Here is a 16,800-nt window from a genome sequence, read left to right on the forward strand (position 1 = left end):
GTGGGAGGCTGGGAGGAGGCGGAATTTTTTTTTCTCAATAAAAAAAAAACAATAAAAAAAAAAAAGAAATCCAAACTGCAGTGATTCTTTTTCTTTACCTTTATGACTATGGATATTTTGTTTGCATGTACACCTGCACACCATGTACATGCCTGGTACCTGCAGAGGCTAGAAGGGGGCATTGGATTTCCTATAACTGAGTTACAGATGGTTGTGAGCTGCCACATGGCTTCTGAGAATCGAACCAGGGTCCTCTGGAAGAGCAACCAGTGTTCGTAACCACTGAGCCATCTCTCTAACCCCTCAAACTGCAGTGATTCTTTACTAGGGTCCCTTGACCTTAGTAGGCCCTAAGACCTGAGCACAACTTACTCCATGATGGAAGTGCCATTCAGGCTGTAAAACTCAGAATATAGACAGCACCACCTGCCAAGACTAAAACAAAGGCCTAATCCATCAAAACTGTGGATCAAAGTCCATAGTTCTGGGACAGCTTCTAAATGTACTAACCTTGCTCTTTAGCTTCCGTAGTTCCGCTTGGCTAACTGTTCATGTTACCTAAGTATGTCAACCAGGACATAAATTTTTGTGCTTAAAATCTCATTCTGGCTCAGTTTTCTGCTTGGCTAACTGTTCATATTATCTAAGTATGCCAACCAAGATATGATGTTTGTGCTTAAAAGCTCACCCTGGCTCAGTTTTACACTGGGATCCTGAACACCCAGTGTGGCTGCCAGTCAGCTAATAAAGGCTTTCTATTGGTTTACACCCATGTCTGAGCAGTCTTCTCTGGTGAACGTCCCAACAATTCTGCTCATTAAGTTCTTTTTTTTTTCTTTTTTGGTTTTTCATGACAGGGTCTCTCTGTGTAGCCCTGGCACCGTGGAACTTACTCTGTAGACCAGCTTGGCCTGGCCTCATAGAGTCTGCCTCCTGAGTGCTGGGATTAAAGGCGTTCTCCACCACTACCACCCAGCTGCTCATTACATTCTTTTTTCTTTTTCTTTTCTTTCTTTTTTTTTTTTTTCGAGACAGGGTTTCTCCGTAGCTTTGGAGCCTGTCCTGGAGCTAGCTCTTGTAGACCAGGCTGGCCTCAAACCCACAGAGATCAGCCTGCCTCTGCCTCCCAAGCGCTGGGATTAAAGGCTTGCACCACCACCGCCCGGCTAATTAAGTTCTCATGCACTGGCAGCACACACATAAGGAAAGATGGTAAAACTTGTGCTAATAATTCTATTTTTTATTTATTTAGGGGAATAACATTTTTTGAGTCAGGGTCTCACCATGTAGCCTAGGCTGGCCTGGCAATCCTCCTTGCTCAGACTCGTGCCCAGCTAGTTGTCTCTTTTGTTTTGAACAGGACCCTGCATTTTGACTTTGCACTGGTCCTTTCGCAACACACGGGCTCTGAATGTGACAGTTTGCGATGCCTGTCTTGGAGTTTACAGCGATTGCACTGGCTGATCGCAAGTAGACCAATACCTTATGTATCCAATCATAAAACGGTAACAAGCACTGACTAAGGGCAGGTAGCCCTGCTGGCTGGCTTGTCATACAATACAGAGGTGCAGCATGGAAAATAACTCAAACCAGCTCATTACTGAAGAGAAAGTACTAAACCTTGGTTTACACTGTTCAGTCAGCTGAGGATCTGAGGGAAGCAGCCCATGCTTGCTGCAAGCGAACTCCTGGAGGGTAGGTAGCGTGCCCAGAGCAGCCGGCACCCTGTGTCTGAGGGGGAACTCGGCCCCCACAACAAAGGACGCTCACCTGACCAGCAGTGTCTTCACGCTTGCAGGAATGTCTTCTTTCCACTACTCGGGAACGCAGCTTCCCTGTCCCGCCGCTCGCTCTCCTCGGCCAGCTCAGCGCCTGAGGAGGAGCCGGGTACCGCCCCTCCCGGAGGCCCGCCCACCACAGTCCACCCACATGGCCACGCCCACCGCGTAGCCGCGCTCTCGTACCCACCCGCCGCTGCGAGTTCACGCGAGATTTCGGCTGTCCTAGTCTGTCTGCAGCGGGCGGGAACGGTCTTTTCGGCGTGGTGGAGGAGGAAGACGCCAGTGTTTGCGTTGGGAACTCTGTCTGGCGCGACCGAACGGTGGGGGCCGCGGGTAGGGCAGGCCGGGGCTCTTTGTCGACTGTCCGCACGGAGTCAGCACTGAGGTCGGGGGGTCGCGGCGGTTGGGGCCTTGGGCCCTGCTCGGAGCCTTTGCAGGCCGCGCGGGCTCCCGGTCGCTCTCGGGAGGTCCCGAGGAGAATCCCGCCAGGAAGGTCCTCTAGGTGCCTTGTGCTCCCTGCCTACATCTCTTAAGAGCGTTTAGAGGCTCTTGTCGGTCTGCCCACGGCGTGTGTTCGCACCGGTGGCTTGACACCACGTGGCCTCCAAACTTGGAGTCTCATAATTGGAAACCGCCATACAGGTATGATTGATTTCGAGATAGGTTGCTGCAGTGTAGTTTGCAATTACCTTAGAATTTACACACAGCTATATTGTTGGTACAAACGGCCTAAGTATGTTACATTTTGGTTTTTGGACCTGTCCTGGAACTAGCACGTGTAGACCAGGCTGCCCTCGAACTCACAGAGATCCACCTTCCTTAGCCTCCAGCAGCGTGCACCACCACCAGCCAGGCTACATTGTTTTGATGGATTAATTTAAACAATTGATGTCTAAAGTCTTAGTCACCTGGTTTTCTTATCCTTCAAGGTTCTGATTAGTTTAGATTTAGAATTTGTGTAGCCTAGCATAGTGTTGAAGTTTTTTTTTTTTTTTTTTGGGTATGTGCTGGTGTTTTGCCTGCCTTTTATGTGCATCACGTGCGTGCAGTGCCCAGGGAAGAGGACATCGAATTCCCTAAAACTGGTTGCAGCTGTCAACTCCCCTTGGTTGTTTTTGGAGACAGGGTTTCTCTATTTAACAGGTCTGGTGCCCTGGGATCTGCTTTGTAGATCAGGCTGTACGTGAACCAAATGCCGTCTGCATCTGCCTCCCGAGATCTGGGATTAAAGGCATGCGCCGCCGCCACCTGCCCAGTTACAGCCCTTGTTAAGCAGCCATGTGGGTGCTGGGAATTTAATTTCTGGTCCACTGAAGTGCAGCCCAGTATTCTCAATGCTAAGCCATCTGTCCAGACTCACCCCAGAGGTTCCTGTGTGTTCTTTCTTAGGGATTACAGGCCTGTGGGCGTTTTGACCAGTAGTTTAATTTTGCGCCACAATCTCAGTAATGATGCTCTTGTTTCAGCCTTCCATGGGTACTCATTGGAAGTAGTAATACTATATTAATTACTGTGTGTCTTGTCTGGTGGTAAAGTCACTGAGGTGCTTTTGTTAGGTAGATTTAAATAGAAAACAAACTGCATTGGAATGTGGTTTCTTATGCCTGGATTCCTGGCGGTGTCCGGGAAGCCAAAAAAACATACCATCTCATGTAGCTGGAGTTAAGAGAATTGTGTGCCACCGAATGTGATCTAAAGTGGACTATCCTCAGATCGATTTTTATCTGAATTCACGTGGTGGTATGGTGTATGCTTAACTTTAATGAAGACTCTTGGATGTTCGGGAAGGTGCATAACACTGAAATTTGTAATTGCAGAAAACTGGGTAAGGCAGAGAGAAAGTGATGGCTCAGTCGGAAGGGAACTCTGACTGCATGACACCTGATGGAGCTGACAACACTGGAAACCACAGGTAAGGCAGATGGTGGGTAAACTTCTAGATTCAGTGCACAGTTCAATTTATTTTGAGACAAGGACTCAGGTGACCACTGGTGGGCTCATTCAAATGACAATGCCTGTGCCCCCAAGAGCTGGGATTAAAGGCATATTAAGACGCCCTGCTAATTGTACTACAGAAAACTCTCTGACCTAAAAACGGGACATATTCTTATCTTAGGAAAACTGCATTTTTTCTGACGAAATTGACTTTTGTCCCATAGGTAGTGCTTTACTGGTTAAGCAGATGATTTGTGGAGCTTTTCTCTTGAAAGATAAAATTGGACATTTAACAAGCTGGTGCTTTAAATATGATGGCTATACTGACTAACTGTACTTGGTCCATTCTAAAATGTTGGGTATAATTTGGGGGGGCTGGCTTTTGAAGGAATGTACATTTAAACTTTGAACATTTTCATCCAATTTGTCTTAAGTGTACTTTGTCTACAGTCTGTATCATAGGAGTTCTTGGTTCTCCAAATAGGAGAGGTCTTTGAGCTCCTTAAAGCTGGAGTTGTAAATGCTGCCTGAGCAGCCTCACCACTCATGAATGGGAACTGTTTCTAGTGATAAGTCAGTAATGCAGTTTATTTATTTATCTATTTTAGTGATGACTCATCTGAAAGCTTATTTAAAACACAGTACATTCCTTTACCCACACAAAAGCAAAAGCAAAGAAAGCCTGCTGTAAAATGTGTCATTTCACCTGCGAACGTTGAAACTGACTCTTCAAGTGACTCCTCTATAGAACCAAGGCCATTGACTTTAAAGGCCATTTTTGAAAGATTTAAGAAAAAGAAACGGAAAAAGAGGAAATACAAGCCAAAGTCGAGACCAAGGGAAAGACCATCTGGAATAAAGAACACTAGAAACCCTAGGAGGTCACAAATAGATGTGAAACAAATTAAAGATAAAGGAGCTGTGCTTCCATTCTTAGAATCTGAAAATGGAAGAAAACCCTTACCTTGGAAGAAAATTTTAACATATGAGGTGAGTCATTTTCATGTATGTGGTAAAATTAAATGGGGTTGTTATCCCCCCCCCCCTTCTTCCAGTCAGGGATTCTCTGTAACAGCTCTGACTATCCCCGAACTTTGTAGACTAGATGACATGGTTAGCCATTCTTAGTAAGGTGTACCTGGAACACACTTGGTTACTTTGACACTAAACAGTGGCTTCTATGTAAAGTCTGTTTCTGTCTTAAGTTCGAGTATTTCTGAGTGAAGTCTGCACTGGCATTTTTTTTAGCGTGCATACAGTTTCAGAGAATGATGTTCCAAGTGTTCTATGCAGAAAAGTCCTTTATCTTGTCTCAAATACTCTCAAGTATACCATGCCCAACTTTCATTTCAGTAGCCCAAGTCAAATCTTTCTTTTCATAATAAGGAGGCATCACTTCCTCAAGTCCATTTTTAGAAGTGCCCAAAGGGCTGGAGAATAGGAACATAGAGGATGCTGCTTGCTAGCTGGTCATGCATTGTTAACCCAGCAGCCCTTGCCCAGAGAATGGTACCGCCCACAATCTAAGCAATCAACACTATAATAGGAGCAGTCCCATCAGTTTGGGACCACTTCTAAGGTGATTCTGACCTGTGTCAAATTGAGTTAAAGCTAACTAGGACAAGGGATGTATGGAGAGAATTACATAGCTGAAGAACATTTAAGAACATAGGGTCACAGCCATCTCTAACCCCAGTGATGCTCCCTTCTGTTCTCTGAGGGCACCAGGCATGCATGCAGTGCACATGTAGGCAGTCAGAACACCCATATACATGAAATTAGGAAAATTTGAGTGCCCAGATATTAAGTTTTTTTTAAAAAATATTATGTATACAATATTCTGTCTGTATAGGCTTGCAGGCCAGAAGAGGGCACCAGACCTCATTACAGATGGTTGTGAGCCACCATGTGGTTGCTGGGAATTGAAATCAGGACCTTTGAGCAGGCAATGCTCTTAACCTCTGAGCCATCTCTCCAGCCCCAGATATTAAGTTTTTAAAATATTTGAGTATTAAATGTAGAAATGCACATAGGCCTTTGGAATTTGTAAACAGAAAGGATTAATGTCATTCTTTTCATGCATATGCATGTACAGCCTTAGCATAGCTTGCCAATTTAGGTTGTCTTTCTATTCAGCTTGTTCTTGGTACTGTCTACACCTTCCAAGTCTGGAATTATAGTAGAACCACCTTGTACACTCAGCATTTACATGGTTTCTGTTTCCAAATCTGGTCCATTTGATGCACAGTGAGCCATCTCCCAGCCTCTTGTAGAATTTCAGGCTTTATTGTAATTAATTTAAGGAATTGTGTTTTCTAACTTGAAGCAAGCTGTTGCAAGAGGATTTTTTCACCACATTGAAAAACTCAAGTATGAGCACCATCTTAAGGAATGCTTGGAACAAATGCATGCTGGGGAAGATTTAGAAAAGGAAGACTTTGACAGCCGGAGACACAAGTACATGGATGATGATGGTCCTCTTTCTCCCATTGACGAGCCATTGTAAGTTGGATCTTAAAGAATAATTTGTTCCTAGGCTAGGCTTGGTGGTTTGTGTTTTTATTTTTTAAGGTAACTTAATTTGCAATTCCACATGTAGCTATATAGCTTTGGCTGGGCTTGAACTCATTACCTCTTTTCCAAGTGCTAGTGGTAAAGACATGTGACCTTGCTAGACTAACCATCCACTGATCAAATGCTGAAGCAGTAACAATAATTCCCACCACATTTAGGATTGTTTGTTAAGTAGATGCACAGGGTATTGGTTTGGAGACAGGATATTATGTATTCCTTAGAGTATAAGTCTTTGTAGCATCAAAATATAAGGTAAGATATGTGATACATGTTTTTAATGTTACAGAACAGAAGACGAGGAGGCAACAAGTCCTGAGTCTGAATGCGATATCAAATTGGTTGTAAGTGATCTTTATTATTTATGGAATGTAGAAGTTGCTTTATTTTTTTGCCAGGGACAGAAGAGGCAGCTTTATTGTAGAAACGCTGGGCCAGCAGGTATGAAATAGGGACAGACTTTCAAGTACACACCAGTCCAGACTCCCCTGTTATATCTGAACCCTCTCCAGTTTCTCACGTGTTTGCCCTCTGCAGCAGTCACTTCCTTAGGGTCTCAGACACAGGAATGTAGAAGTTGTATACAGTTGCTTCTATAAAAATTTTGTTTAAGCTTAACATAGGAGACATAAGAATGGAAATACCCAAGGATATTTGATATTGAGCTTTTTTTTTCTATTGCTGCTCTTAATGCTTATCCCCCATGTTAAGATTCAAAGCTCAGGGCTATGCATTTACATTATGACAAGGCACTCATACTCAGGGTGTGTTCCTGCAATCATGTGTGGAGGCTGGAAGTCAGTATCCTTTCTTAATTTTGTCAGATATCAATGAACACTGAGATCACAGACCAGTGGATTAACATCCTAGCACTTTTCTTCCTGCTATAGGCATGACTCTATTCTTAAGGTTTTTTTTGCTTAATAAATTATTACATATTAGTGTTTTGCCTGCATACGTGTCCATGTCTGATAATCTGGGGAGGTCAAGAAGAGGTCATATTTCCCTTGGAACTGAAGTTAAACACGTTGGTGCTTGGAATTGAATATTAGTCTTCTGTTAGGAAGAAAAGCCAGTGTTCTTTCTTTGCACTTACTAAAATGCTTTGTAATTAACATTTAAGTAGTCTGATAGATATGTGGGCTGACATGAGAAAATACTGTAGCTGATAATTTGGACTTTGAATAAATAGATGTAGCCCTCATCCACCTGTCAGTGGTGAGCTTAGTTGCTAACAGTGATTTTTTTTCTTTAAATGTAGCAAAATAGTTGCTTCATAATAAACTCAGAATTTCCAAAGAGAAATTTAGAACAAAAGAAGACCAAGAAAGAATCTGCATTCTCTAAAAAAAACTAAGGATAAACATAACTGCACTAGAGAGTACGCTGAACGGCCTGGAAAGGAGATGTACATCTGACTTATCAAAGAAGGTAAAGAACACTCAGAAACAGTGACTTAATAGAAAGACATGACTACAGGTGTTTCATTTGGCAAGTACATGAAGAAAGGACCTGAGCCAGCTTGCGAAAGAAGCACAGAGGACTGGGAAAGCAAATACGTAGGAATTTCTTTTTAGAGCTTGGATACTGGAACATTAAAAACAATTGTGGTATTGATCCTGGAAGAAAAATGCTAATAGGAAATCCTACACGTCTTTCTGGTTTCAGGAACCCCAGCCCAGTGACTGATTCCAAACAAAGTTTTTAAAACAGAATCATATCTTTGTGAGTGTTTAGCTTGCATGAATGTGTGTATACATCCTAGTATCAGGGCTCTTGGAAATGGAGTTTACCAGATGGTATTAACCAGCCGTCTTGTGAGGTGAGGGATGTAAGCTAAATCACAACCTCTTACGCTCTTCTCTGAACAAACTTTTCATACACTCTTTCTCCCAAACACAGCTCCAGGATGCTACAACCCCTGTGTGCTAGCTTCTGACTAGGTGTGTAGTTCTTTAGTCAAAAAGTGTCTTCCCCTAGGATGCTTCATATATCCTGTGGTCACATTGTAAAGCTGGCTTTTGTGTCAGATTTCTATGGCCTTGGGCAGCACTTGTATATGTTTTTGTTCAGCTGGTGGACAAAGGCAGGTTAGACAGGTGCAAAAATAAATCCTCTTTTGCAACCCAGAACTCATTGTTCAATATGAGTTTTGATACATACAAGAAGGAATATATATATAATTCAGTATCAAGGGCTTATGGTATTGATAAGGTTAGTTCTTCACTATCCTGGACTTTTGAGGCATAGGTATCTAATATGATGAATGTTTCTTTTTTAAAGGCTTTATGAAGTCAGAATTGAAGATACCCATGAAGGGATGTTTGTTTCAATGTAGTAAGTGACATATTGTCAATTTATATCTTCAGAGTTGTGTGAAAGGGGAGTGCTCCAGCCTTCAGTAAATCCTGGAGCGTGGTCAAGCATGAATATTTAGAAATAATTTGAAATGAGAAGTTTAACAGGTGAAGGCTATAAGGCCTCATACTGAAGTTAAAATATTACCTATAAACGTTCTGAAACGTATAATCTCAAATACAGGTGGTAGCACAAACCTTTAAACCCAGCACTCTGGAGACAGAGGCGGGCAGATTTCTATGAGTTCAAGGCTAGCCTGGTATATAAGAGCTAGTTTCCAGGACAGCCAGTGTTGGACAGAGAAAACCCTGTCCTAAAAACAAACCAAAATAAATTAGCAAATAAAGTAATAGTATATGTGTACTGGTGATTAGAACAGTTTGGTAAAGAATTCTTACCATGTGGTAAGCTGATTAGTATTTGAGAATACAGCCCTCTAAGAGCCTAACTCTGTTCTGTGATGACTTTGTGATTTCCTTCAGCTCCTATTTGTAGATGTTCATATGTAGGCTTCACACTGATTGCTTTTTGAGGTCTATCCCGATGGGGCTTCCTCAGTAGCCACACATCGTTGGAAACGCCTCATATAGTAACTTGTGGTTGCTTGACTCACAGGGCTGCTCGTGGTTAGGTCTGTGAAAGAAACTACAAGACATCTAAAATGTTTGAAGCAATAATATATCACCTTTTCTTTTAAACTTCAGGCCCTGGTATGCCTTCACAATGATTAGTATGATGTTAGGTAAGTCTGGCACTGTATCTTGGGGAAGTATAGTTACAGTTCAAATGATGAATTAAAACTGTTCAGCTGCTGAATGATACAGACATGAACTAAAACTTAATTCTGATAGAACTGACTACAGCTATTAACTCTGGACAGAGAACTTAGTTTTCATGACTGGAAATCCAATCTTAAAATCTTATGTACTATTCTAGGAATGAGTAAGCAGAACTGTTCAAACACACTGGTAAGTGAAACTGAATCTTTGGTTTTTATTGTGTTCTCAGCAAAAGCAATTGCTTTATGTATAGACTAGAAAAAACGTTTCTTTGTGCTTTCATGTCATGCTAAGTGTCTAGAAATGATGTTTGAGTTCTTTAATGATAGTATTCAACTCCTGTAATCCTAGGAGTTGGGAGCCAGCCTGGGGAACAGGGAAACTTGCTGAGTAGGTAACTCACTAGATAAAGAGCCATCTGTCCCAGAGAACCACAATTCAGAACCATTGCAGCCAGGCAGTCTTGATAGCCAAACCTGGGATCTCTTGCTTCAGTGAGAAACACTCAACCAGCAGTGTGTGTTGCAGTTTACATAATGCAGATACAGTTAATGGTTTGATTTGGGCAGTTTTCCAGTGGGAGTGGAATGAAGGCTCTGAGATGGAATGCTGCATAAACTGAACAGCTGAAAGCCCATCCAGCCTCCTTAACATGTGGAATGTTTGTCTGATTTAGAGGAGATAATGATTAGGAACACCAGGCTGAGGGTTTAGGAATTGGCACTGCATGGTATCTGCACTCAGCATTCCTTTCCTGCTGGTGTGTTCAAAAGACAGTGCAACAGAAATTCACTATCTGGCATCGTTGGTGTCTTGGCTTTGTGCAAGATAACCTGGTATTTCTAATGATACAGTTATTTTATACTGGATATGGGTGTCCTGTGGAGGTCAGAGCAAATTTGATTGAAATATGGGTTCTAGGGAGTAATTGGTCTAAGCTTGGTGGCATTATCACCTGCTTGATGAAACTACTCACTCTTTTTATTCCTAGGGTGTCAACAAGTGAGAGGCCTGGTTTAAAATGGTAAGGCCTCATTTCTGTTTGCTTCTAGATGGTTTTATTTGATGCATAGTGCATGAGACTGAGCCTCATTCTACTTAAGATGGGCACTGTCAGTCAGTGTCTAGAACTGGTGAATGTGGCTAAATTGAGACACAGGTCATGCTTCCATCACAGTAGATGCATTACAGTGGTGACAATGAGGCCTGTGACATTTGCCCACTATAATCTCTGGTTTGAAGACATGGCTCAGTGGTTAAGAGCACTCTCAGTTCCCAGCAACCACATGGTGGCTCACAACCATCTGTAATGAGATCTAGTGCCCTCTTCTGGCCTATAGGCATACGTACAGACGGGAATACTGAGAATACTGTATACATTCATAATACTTTCTGTGTTCAATCTTTTAGGTTCCTAAAGTAAATTGGTTTGAAGAAGGCACCAGAATTGTTACGGTAAGATGCTAGCTTGAGATGATAAACTGAAATTTGCTGCTCTGGTGGAAAGACACTACCAGTAAGAGATGATGTTGTGATGATAGACAATGTTCAACTGCTCTGAATGGGCTGAGTGAAATAGCCTTTCTGAACATCATCTATTGGTGGGTGTCTCCAGATTCCATATATGCAAATATAAACACAAAGGATCTTTGAATCTGGTGAACAGTGTTGGAATGTAGCTTACATATGTGAGCAAGACAATCTGGCTTCATAGCCCATCTGGCTATGAACTAACAGTCCTTCCTTCTCCGAAGGGCCATGGTTTCAGACAATATTTAGTGCACAGAGCAATTTGAGATGAGAACTTTCAACACAGATAATTTTGGGCAGTGGATTTTAGGATACTAAATGAGTAACCTCAATCTTTATTATACATTTTTTTTCCACAGGTGAAAAACTGAATTAGTCGTGAGTGTTCTGGCTTAACTTCAAGGAGAGATGAGAACAGAAGGCAAGTAGTAGTAGTCATTTAATGTTCTTATTGTAATGGTCATTACCAAGGCTTTGAGAATTCAGTTTCTTATTTGCTGTGGACATGACCATAAAAAAATTCCCAATAGGTTTTCTATGTGCTGCTTGGTTAGCAGTTAACCTGTTGGGGACATTTTATTCCTGATGAGTAAATTCCTATGATTATGTTAGAATGCTCAGGTGCTGACCTCTACCTTGTTCTTGTTACAGGGCTAAAGAGTACAATCAGACAGAATGAAAGGTGCGTATGCAAGAAACACTTCAAAGAGGGTCATTTCAAAGAGGGCTTGTTGGACTGAAACCAAAAGCTCTTTACGCTGTGACCAAAGATTGATGTTCTTCACAGAAGAAAGCAGGCACTTGATAGTGTTGTGTTTTTCTGAGAAGATAACATGCATTCCCCAAGTCAGAAGCTGTGAGAGCTTAACTTAATTCTTTTTTTAACTCCCTTCAGAAATCTGGAAACCATGTGACTCAGGATGGAGAGCAATGGAATCAAATCCCTTAAATAAAAATTTATTTACAATAAATAATTTTGTCTAGTTTTATACATGAAACTAAAAGAAAACCCTTTACACAGTTTATAGGAAGTCAGCATGTATTTTTGGCTCGAAGTTTCTCTAGTGTTTTCTGTAGAAGGAATGAAAATTAATTTAGTTTTGTTTGAATTTTGTTTGCTTTTTAGAGGGAAAAATTGGCTTCTGCTCACCTTATGAAATTCTTTTGCCCTTGCTATATTTTGGGCACAGACTTCTTGCTTTGTTTTTTCTTCTCTTTGCTGTTTTACTTCAGCTAACTGCCTGTATAATCTGTAAGAAATGTGCATGGGATTAATGGGCATTAATGGCTAAATACTACAAGTAAATAACAATGCCCATACCTTAGTGCCCTCTGGTGTATGAGGGATTGTGTGGTCCTTCTCTCTTCAGGGAGAGGTGCTCTGACTTTACTAACACCCTTCCGGCGGCTCAGGGACAAACCTAAAATTAAGGGATGGGTTAAAGGATTTCTTTAGGTTCTTAATCTCATATTTTGTTAAAAAAAAATAAGGAAACATACCTGTTGTGAGCTGAGTTTTATTCCGCATCCGCATCTCTCTCTGTCTCTGGTAGGATCGTTCCATAAATGTCTTTTTTCTTTTCATTGTGACTGCAAATTTTTAAAAGTCTTTACAGTAATCCTTATTTCAGTTAAACATTTGGCTAGGCAGTAGTGGTGCTTTGAAGCAGAGGCAGGCCTGGACTTACCTGAAGGTGCCACTTGGGGTTGATCCATACAAGACTCTAATGCAGCTCCATAAACAGAGGTTTCTGCTGAAGATGCACCTGCCTGATTTTGAGAAAGTAACTTTGTTTTGCTGTGTTTTCTAGGCTTTGTTAGAAAACAACCAAATCTTGGGCCCCCATTTAACCTTGCAGACAAGGTACCATTAGGCAAAAGTTGCTGCTGGCACCAACTCCTGCATAACTTAACCTGTTTAAGGCACAAAACTTGCTGCCTGAGTAAGGGGTTGAGCAAGTCCTCCATAGGGCTAATGGCATTTACCTGAGAACAGCTCTGTGCTTTACTGTCTCTCTCTTCAAGGGTTAAGTTAGCAAGATCTGTTTCAGCAATGCTGATGTCACTGGTGCTTACTAGCGTGAGATCTGGTTCCTCCATTATACCATAGCCAGATTCTGTTTCCTGTTTAACAATTCAAATTTAACATGTCTTATGTTTGGGTTGATACAGTATTTGTAAAAGCCCTCTGTCTTGGAACTTGCTCTGTAATCTACCTGCCTCCCCAAGTGGTGAGATAAAGGTGCACCACCTGGTTAGTCTAAAACTTTGCATAAAAACTCAGGACCTGCCGGGCGATGGTGGCGCACGCCTTTAATCCCAGCACTCGGGAGGCAGAGGCAGGTGGATCTCTGTGAGTTCGAGACCAGCCTGGTCTACAGAGCGAGTTCCAGGACAGGCTCCCGGGGAGGAGCAGTGTGAAAGAACTGGGTGTCCTTGGTCTGGCTTTGAATTCAGACCCTTTTTGAATCTTTCGGCTGGTCACCACTTGCCCATCTCTGCCTTCCTAGCATAAAGTAAGACCACAGCTTGTTGACTAAAACGTTGGAAAAAAGTAGCCTAATGAACTGAACCAAACTTGCATGGCTGTTTTCAATTCTTCTGGAAAGATTTCTTAGGAAGAGGGTGCTGTTTTACAAAACATACTTACCCAGACAGGAATAGAGCTCGGAAATGAATTTGTAATGTGCTCTGCTTCTGATACCTGAGATGGGTTTGTGGTTTCAGTTTTAAATCTGTTCTGAATAGACATTTCATTTTGAACACTCAATGAATGAGACCCCTCGGAGTTTTCTACAGGTGGATTTATAATAGCTTCATTCTTATCTTGAGTGAGCCTTTGGCTTTGTGGCAGTGTAACCGCTTTTCTTGACAGCTCCTCAAAGCCCAGCATAGAGGTAGAAGAGTCTGGAGAGCTCCGCAGGAGGTGTAACTGATTAAATACAGTGGAACCATCGGGAGAACTGCACACTGGACTCTGGTTCTCTGTTGAGGACTGAAAATGAACACTTTTTTTCTTATTTTGTATTTCTGTCTGTTCAGAATAGTCATGGTTTTCCCTGCCTTGGGAGGCACCTCTTGCTTCGATGCTGTAAATACTTGGTAGATCAGCATGTTGGCTTTCCTGTGAAGAAAATTCTAGTAGAAGCTGCTTGAAAGATTGTTCAGGTCCTGCAGTAAAAAAAAGTTAACAAAGCATAAATACTGGATAGAGAAAGTCACATTTTAAGTAGAATGCAAACAGGGTTTTATGACCTACAGTTTTAGATGGGAAAGTTGATATATAAGCACAATAAATCACCAGGGTTCTGAATAACATGCTTAAATAATTACATTATTTAATGAACAGATCCTCAAAAAGAGGAAAGTCTTGGGCTTTCACATACCTTCAGCACCAAAATTCTGTGTTGCAGCATGAGCTAGGCTAACATCAGGCTGCTCTGAATTGGCCCTAAGTGCTGTGAAACAAGCTGTGCTTCTGGAGGAAACCTTAACATCAGGTTTCTTAGATGAAGATTCTGAGCTCTGCTGAAAACAAAGGTTGAAATACTGACTCTGTATTATAACAACCCATACCCTGCCCAGAATGATCTAATTGCCGTGAGCTAATTAACCACTTCCTCTGATTTCTGTAAACCTACTTAATGCTGAGTGTGGGAGCTGGGATGGGGAAGGGGAACAGCACCACGTGGAGCTACAAAGTCCACAAAAACAGCCTTTAGAAAAACAGTACTAATCCTATAATTTGTGTTGTCAAATGGTCTTAGTGAACTGTCAGCATGCTTAATGATGTCAGTATGAAAAGTATTTCCTCCCTTGGTGTTGGAGACTGAGTGCAAGGACTTATGTTCTATTCAGTCCCAACCCCCCGGAAAGACAGGCTGGGCGTGATGGTGTGCACCACCACATGGGTCAGCCTGTCTTGGCAACTTAAGCTTGGACTACAAAAAAAGATCACTTATGTAAACTTTAATTTACCTCATGAAAGTCTCTGTTGTCTAGAGAAATCCCAGAGGAGAATGGTGATAAGTCAAAATCTAGATATGGCTTCAAGGGTTTAAAGAGCTGGTGATGCAAGTGTGGAAATACATGTTCCAGTTCTGGAAAGTCAAGGTCCACACCTGAAACTTGGAGGGAAAGAAAGGGAAGGTTTATAGTGAGACTTGGGAAAGGGTTCAGACATTTCTGATATAGCAGGATTACTTCCATTTGTTTTCCATGCTCAGTCATGATTGTTACTGGGTATAAATGGAATCTTCTAGTGAGTCTAGAAACTCAAATTCAAATCTCCACTTTACCAGCTTCAGAGGCTTCTATGGTTAATTAGAAATGAAAGCCACATAAGACTATCTGGGAAAGCTTAACTATAAGCTTTGAGTTCTTGCTTAGCTCACTTCATGATTAATAATGTAAAATGGGAAATGTTCACTATCTTGTTACTGGGGTGCACGTACTGGATCTTATGTGCAAATCTCATTTAATTTCAAATTCTTCAAGGGTTTCATGGCAGGAATCTCACTCAAATCTCTGCCTTAGTTGTAGGGAGATGTCTCCATTAATCTCTTCACACTTTTTTTGTTAAAAATTATCTTCATTTATTTATGTGTTTGATGTACATGTGCATGCCATGGTGCACCTGCCACAATGCTTGTGTTATAGGACAGCGATAACTTTCAGAAGTCAGATCTCTCAACCATGTGGATTCTGGGGACTGAACATAAGGTGGGTCATGGGTTGACAGCAAGTACCTTTAATGTCAAGCCATCTGGCTGGCCCCTACTATTCTCCAGATGCCTTGTCTCATAAACGCCCTCAATATCTATGGCAAATGACGTGCAGGTGATAAAGAATACGAAGCTCAAACAATACTTAAAACTAAAGATGATGAAAGGTGAAAGCTAGGAAAATATTCTTTTAAAATTTTACCCTGCAAGTCTCTTTTTTCAGGTATCAAATTTGCTTCATGTAAATCCTTGTCTATGATCTGTTGAACATGTGTATGATCGGATGCCTTTTCTTCCTCCTTGGGCAATAGAGACTCACTAGCACCCAAGGGGTACAGCTGCTGATAAATGACTGGCGTTGAAGGCACTGCACAACTAAAAGGAGAAGTCTCTTCTTGTTTAGTGGTAGAGTCTTGTTCTTGAAGCTCCGTCTGTTCCGAAAATGACTCTAAAATTTGAGTTTAATCAAAACATTTAATTAACATTTGTAACACATTAATTTAATGGCTGGCTACTTCCTCACAAACATGTCATAGCAGTATATATTGCTGAGACTGATGCAAGCAAGAAATCTGTTCGGAGAGATTTCCACTAAATGGGATGATGTGCCAAAGTGCATGAGTGACTGTTTATAGTATTCTATTCAACACTGATGTTTTCCTTTGTAGGCTTGAGACAGCTTTCCCCCAAACACACCACCAGGACACAGCATGGAGAAGCAGTGCTTCCTCCATCACCACATTGGCACGCAGCCAGTGCCACTCCTTCACTGCATTTGCAAAGTTTGATAGTACCTGGATCTGTTAGGCTCAAATCTGTGACTTCATAGCTTAAGAAGCTTCCAGTAGAAACAGTTACTGAAGATAACAGCTCCTGAGACATCTCTTGTGTTTCAGCCTAAAATTTCAAAGACAATATTGGATCATAATGTACCAGGACAACAAGAAAAACTACAAATGATCAACAGTGCTAGTTGTTAATTCTGAGCTCAGGTCAAGTGTAGAAACCTTCATAGTGACAAGGTTCAGTGTTAACGCCTTTTCATCATTGCTCAGAAATGACTTCTCTCTCTCTCCTCTCTCTCTCTCTCTCTCTCTCTCTCTCTCTCTCTCTCTCTCTCTC

The 16,800-nt window shown here is 41.8% G+C and overlaps 3 protein-coding genes and 9 non-coding genes across 14 annotated transcripts in view; 9 read left to right on the forward strand and 3 right to left on the reverse strand.

Annotated features, from left to right (window-relative positions):
* The window catches only part of C5H11orf54 (chromosome 5 C11orf54 homolog), a 25,858-nt gene extending 23,967 nt beyond the window's left edge, over nucleotides 1–1,891 (reverse strand). Inside the window, exon 1 of the mRNA XM_005346820.3 lies at nucleotides 1,771–1,891. The gene's annotated coding sequence lies outside the window, so the exon portion shown is untranslated. The remainder of the gene's footprint in view (nucleotides 1–1,770) is intronic.
* Nucleotides 1,892–2,005: 114 nt separating this feature from the next.
* On the forward strand, nucleotides 2,006–11,376 carry Taf1d (TATA-box binding protein associated factor, RNA polymerase I subunit D). 3 transcript variants are annotated; one of them, XR_001228918.1, is made up of 12 exons: nucleotides 2,006–2,423; nucleotides 3,599–3,693; nucleotides 4,325–4,706; nucleotides 6,043–6,218; nucleotides 6,577–6,631; nucleotides 7,549–7,718; nucleotides 8,571–8,624; nucleotides 9,350–9,387; nucleotides 9,582–9,613; nucleotides 10,416–10,448; nucleotides 10,835–10,879; nucleotides 11,314–11,376. XR_001228918.1 is itself a non-coding variant. In XM_005346819.1 (6 exons), exons 2-6 carry the CDS (start codon nucleotides 3,626–3,628, stop codon nucleotides 7,642–7,644), a joined length of 777 nt encoding a protein of 258 aa, XP_005346876.1. In that variant the 5' UTR covers nucleotides 2,006–2,423; nucleotides 3,599–3,625; the 3' UTR covers nucleotides 7,645–8,002. The 3 variants fall into 3 exon arrangements, 1 of the variants encoding a protein (XP_005346876.1); XR_003376949.1 differs by having other exon boundaries at nucleotides 8,571–9,387; XM_005346819.1 differs by lacking the exons at nucleotides 8,571–8,624; nucleotides 9,350–9,387; nucleotides 9,582–9,613; ... (1 more) ...; nucleotides 10,835–10,879; nucleotides 11,314–11,376 and having other exon boundaries at nucleotides 7,549–8,002.
* On the forward strand, nucleotides 8,336–8,463 carry LOC113456129. The gene has a single exon (XR_003376999.1). It is a non-coding gene; the product is annotated as a small nucleolar RNA SNORA40 (small nucleolar RNA).
* On the forward strand, nucleotides 9,173–9,303 carry LOC113456124. The gene has a single exon (XR_003376994.1). It is a non-coding gene; the product is annotated as a small nucleolar RNA SNORA18 (small nucleolar RNA).
* LOC113456135 lies at nucleotides 9,426–9,498 on the forward strand. Its single transcript, XR_003377004.1, has one exon. It is a non-coding gene; the product is annotated as a small nucleolar RNA SNORD5 (small nucleolar RNA).
* On the forward strand, nucleotides 10,144–10,280 carry LOC113456118. Its single transcript, XR_003376989.1, has one exon. It is a non-coding gene; the product is annotated as a small nucleolar RNA SNORA8 (small nucleolar RNA).
* On the forward strand, nucleotides 10,510–10,641 carry LOC113456121. The gene has a single exon (XR_003376991.1). It is a non-coding gene; the product is annotated as a small nucleolar RNA SNORA1 (small nucleolar RNA).
* LOC113456117 lies at nucleotides 10,949–11,018 on the forward strand. Its single transcript, XR_003376988.1, has one exon. It is a non-coding gene; the product is annotated as a small nucleolar RNA Z40 (small nucleolar RNA).
* A 35-nt stretch (nucleotides 11,377–11,411) lies between the features above and the next one.
* On the forward strand, nucleotides 11,412–11,531 carry LOC113456123. The gene has a single exon (XR_003376993.1). It is a non-coding gene; the product is annotated as a small nucleolar RNA SNORA32 (small nucleolar RNA).
* Nucleotides 11,532–11,663: 132 nt separating this feature from the next.
* On the forward strand, nucleotides 11,664–11,790 carry LOC113456120. The gene has a single exon (XR_003376990.1). It is a non-coding gene; the product is annotated as a small nucleolar RNA SNORA25 (small nucleolar RNA).
* A 105-nt stretch (nucleotides 11,791–11,895) lies between these two features.
* Nucleotides 11,896–16,800, reverse strand: part of Cep295 (centrosomal protein 295) — a 41,734-nt gene continuing 36,829 nt past the window's right edge. The window contains exons 20-29 of the mRNA XM_026779556.1: nucleotides 16,473–16,575; nucleotides 15,881–16,126; nucleotides 14,933–15,081; nucleotides 14,341–14,482; nucleotides 13,605–14,125; nucleotides 12,643–13,078; nucleotides 12,455–12,544; nucleotides 12,276–12,375; nucleotides 12,105–12,204; nucleotides 11,896–12,025 (exon numbers count right to left, since the gene is read on the reverse strand). Coding sequence (XP_026635357.1) covers nucleotides 11,987–12,025; nucleotides 12,105–12,204; nucleotides 12,276–12,375; nucleotides 12,455–12,544; nucleotides 12,643–13,078; nucleotides 13,605–14,125; nucleotides 14,341–14,482; nucleotides 14,933–15,081; nucleotides 15,881–16,126; nucleotides 16,473–16,575 — 1,926 coding nt within the window. The 3' untranslated portion in view covers nucleotides 11,896–11,986. The remainder of the gene's footprint in view (nucleotides 12,026–12,104; nucleotides 12,205–12,275; nucleotides 12,376–12,454; nucleotides 12,545–12,642; nucleotides 13,079–13,604; nucleotides 14,126–14,340; nucleotides 14,483–14,932; nucleotides 15,082–15,880; nucleotides 16,127–16,472; nucleotides 16,576–16,800) is intronic.
* LOC113456127 lies at nucleotides 16,662–16,731 on the reverse strand. Its single transcript, XR_003376997.1, has one exon. It is a non-coding gene; the product is annotated as a small nucleolar RNA U2-30 (small nucleolar RNA).

The sequence above is a fragment of the Microtus ochrogaster genome, chromosome 5, assembly GCF_000317375.1.
Source record: "Microtus ochrogaster isolate Prairie Vole_2 chromosome 5, MicOch1.0, whole genome shotgun sequence".
Taxonomy (NCBI): domain Eukaryota; kingdom Metazoa; phylum Chordata; class Mammalia; order Rodentia; family Cricetidae; genus Microtus; species Microtus ochrogaster.

Excerpts from the sequence above, each read along its gene's own strand:
- Taf1d (XM_005346819.1), top strand. The coding sequence starts at position 3,626 with ATGGCTCAGTCGGAAGGGAACTCTGACTGCATGACACCTGATGGAGCT. Across the intron at positions 6,219-6,576 it reads TCTCCCATTGACGAGCCATT|AACAGAAGACGAGGAGGCAA; the intron begins GTAAGTTGGATC and ends TTAATGTTACAG. Across the intron at positions 6,632-7,548 it reads AATGCGATATCAAATTGGTT|CAAAATAGTTGCTTCATAAT; the intron begins GTAAGTGATCTT and ends CTTTAAATGTAG.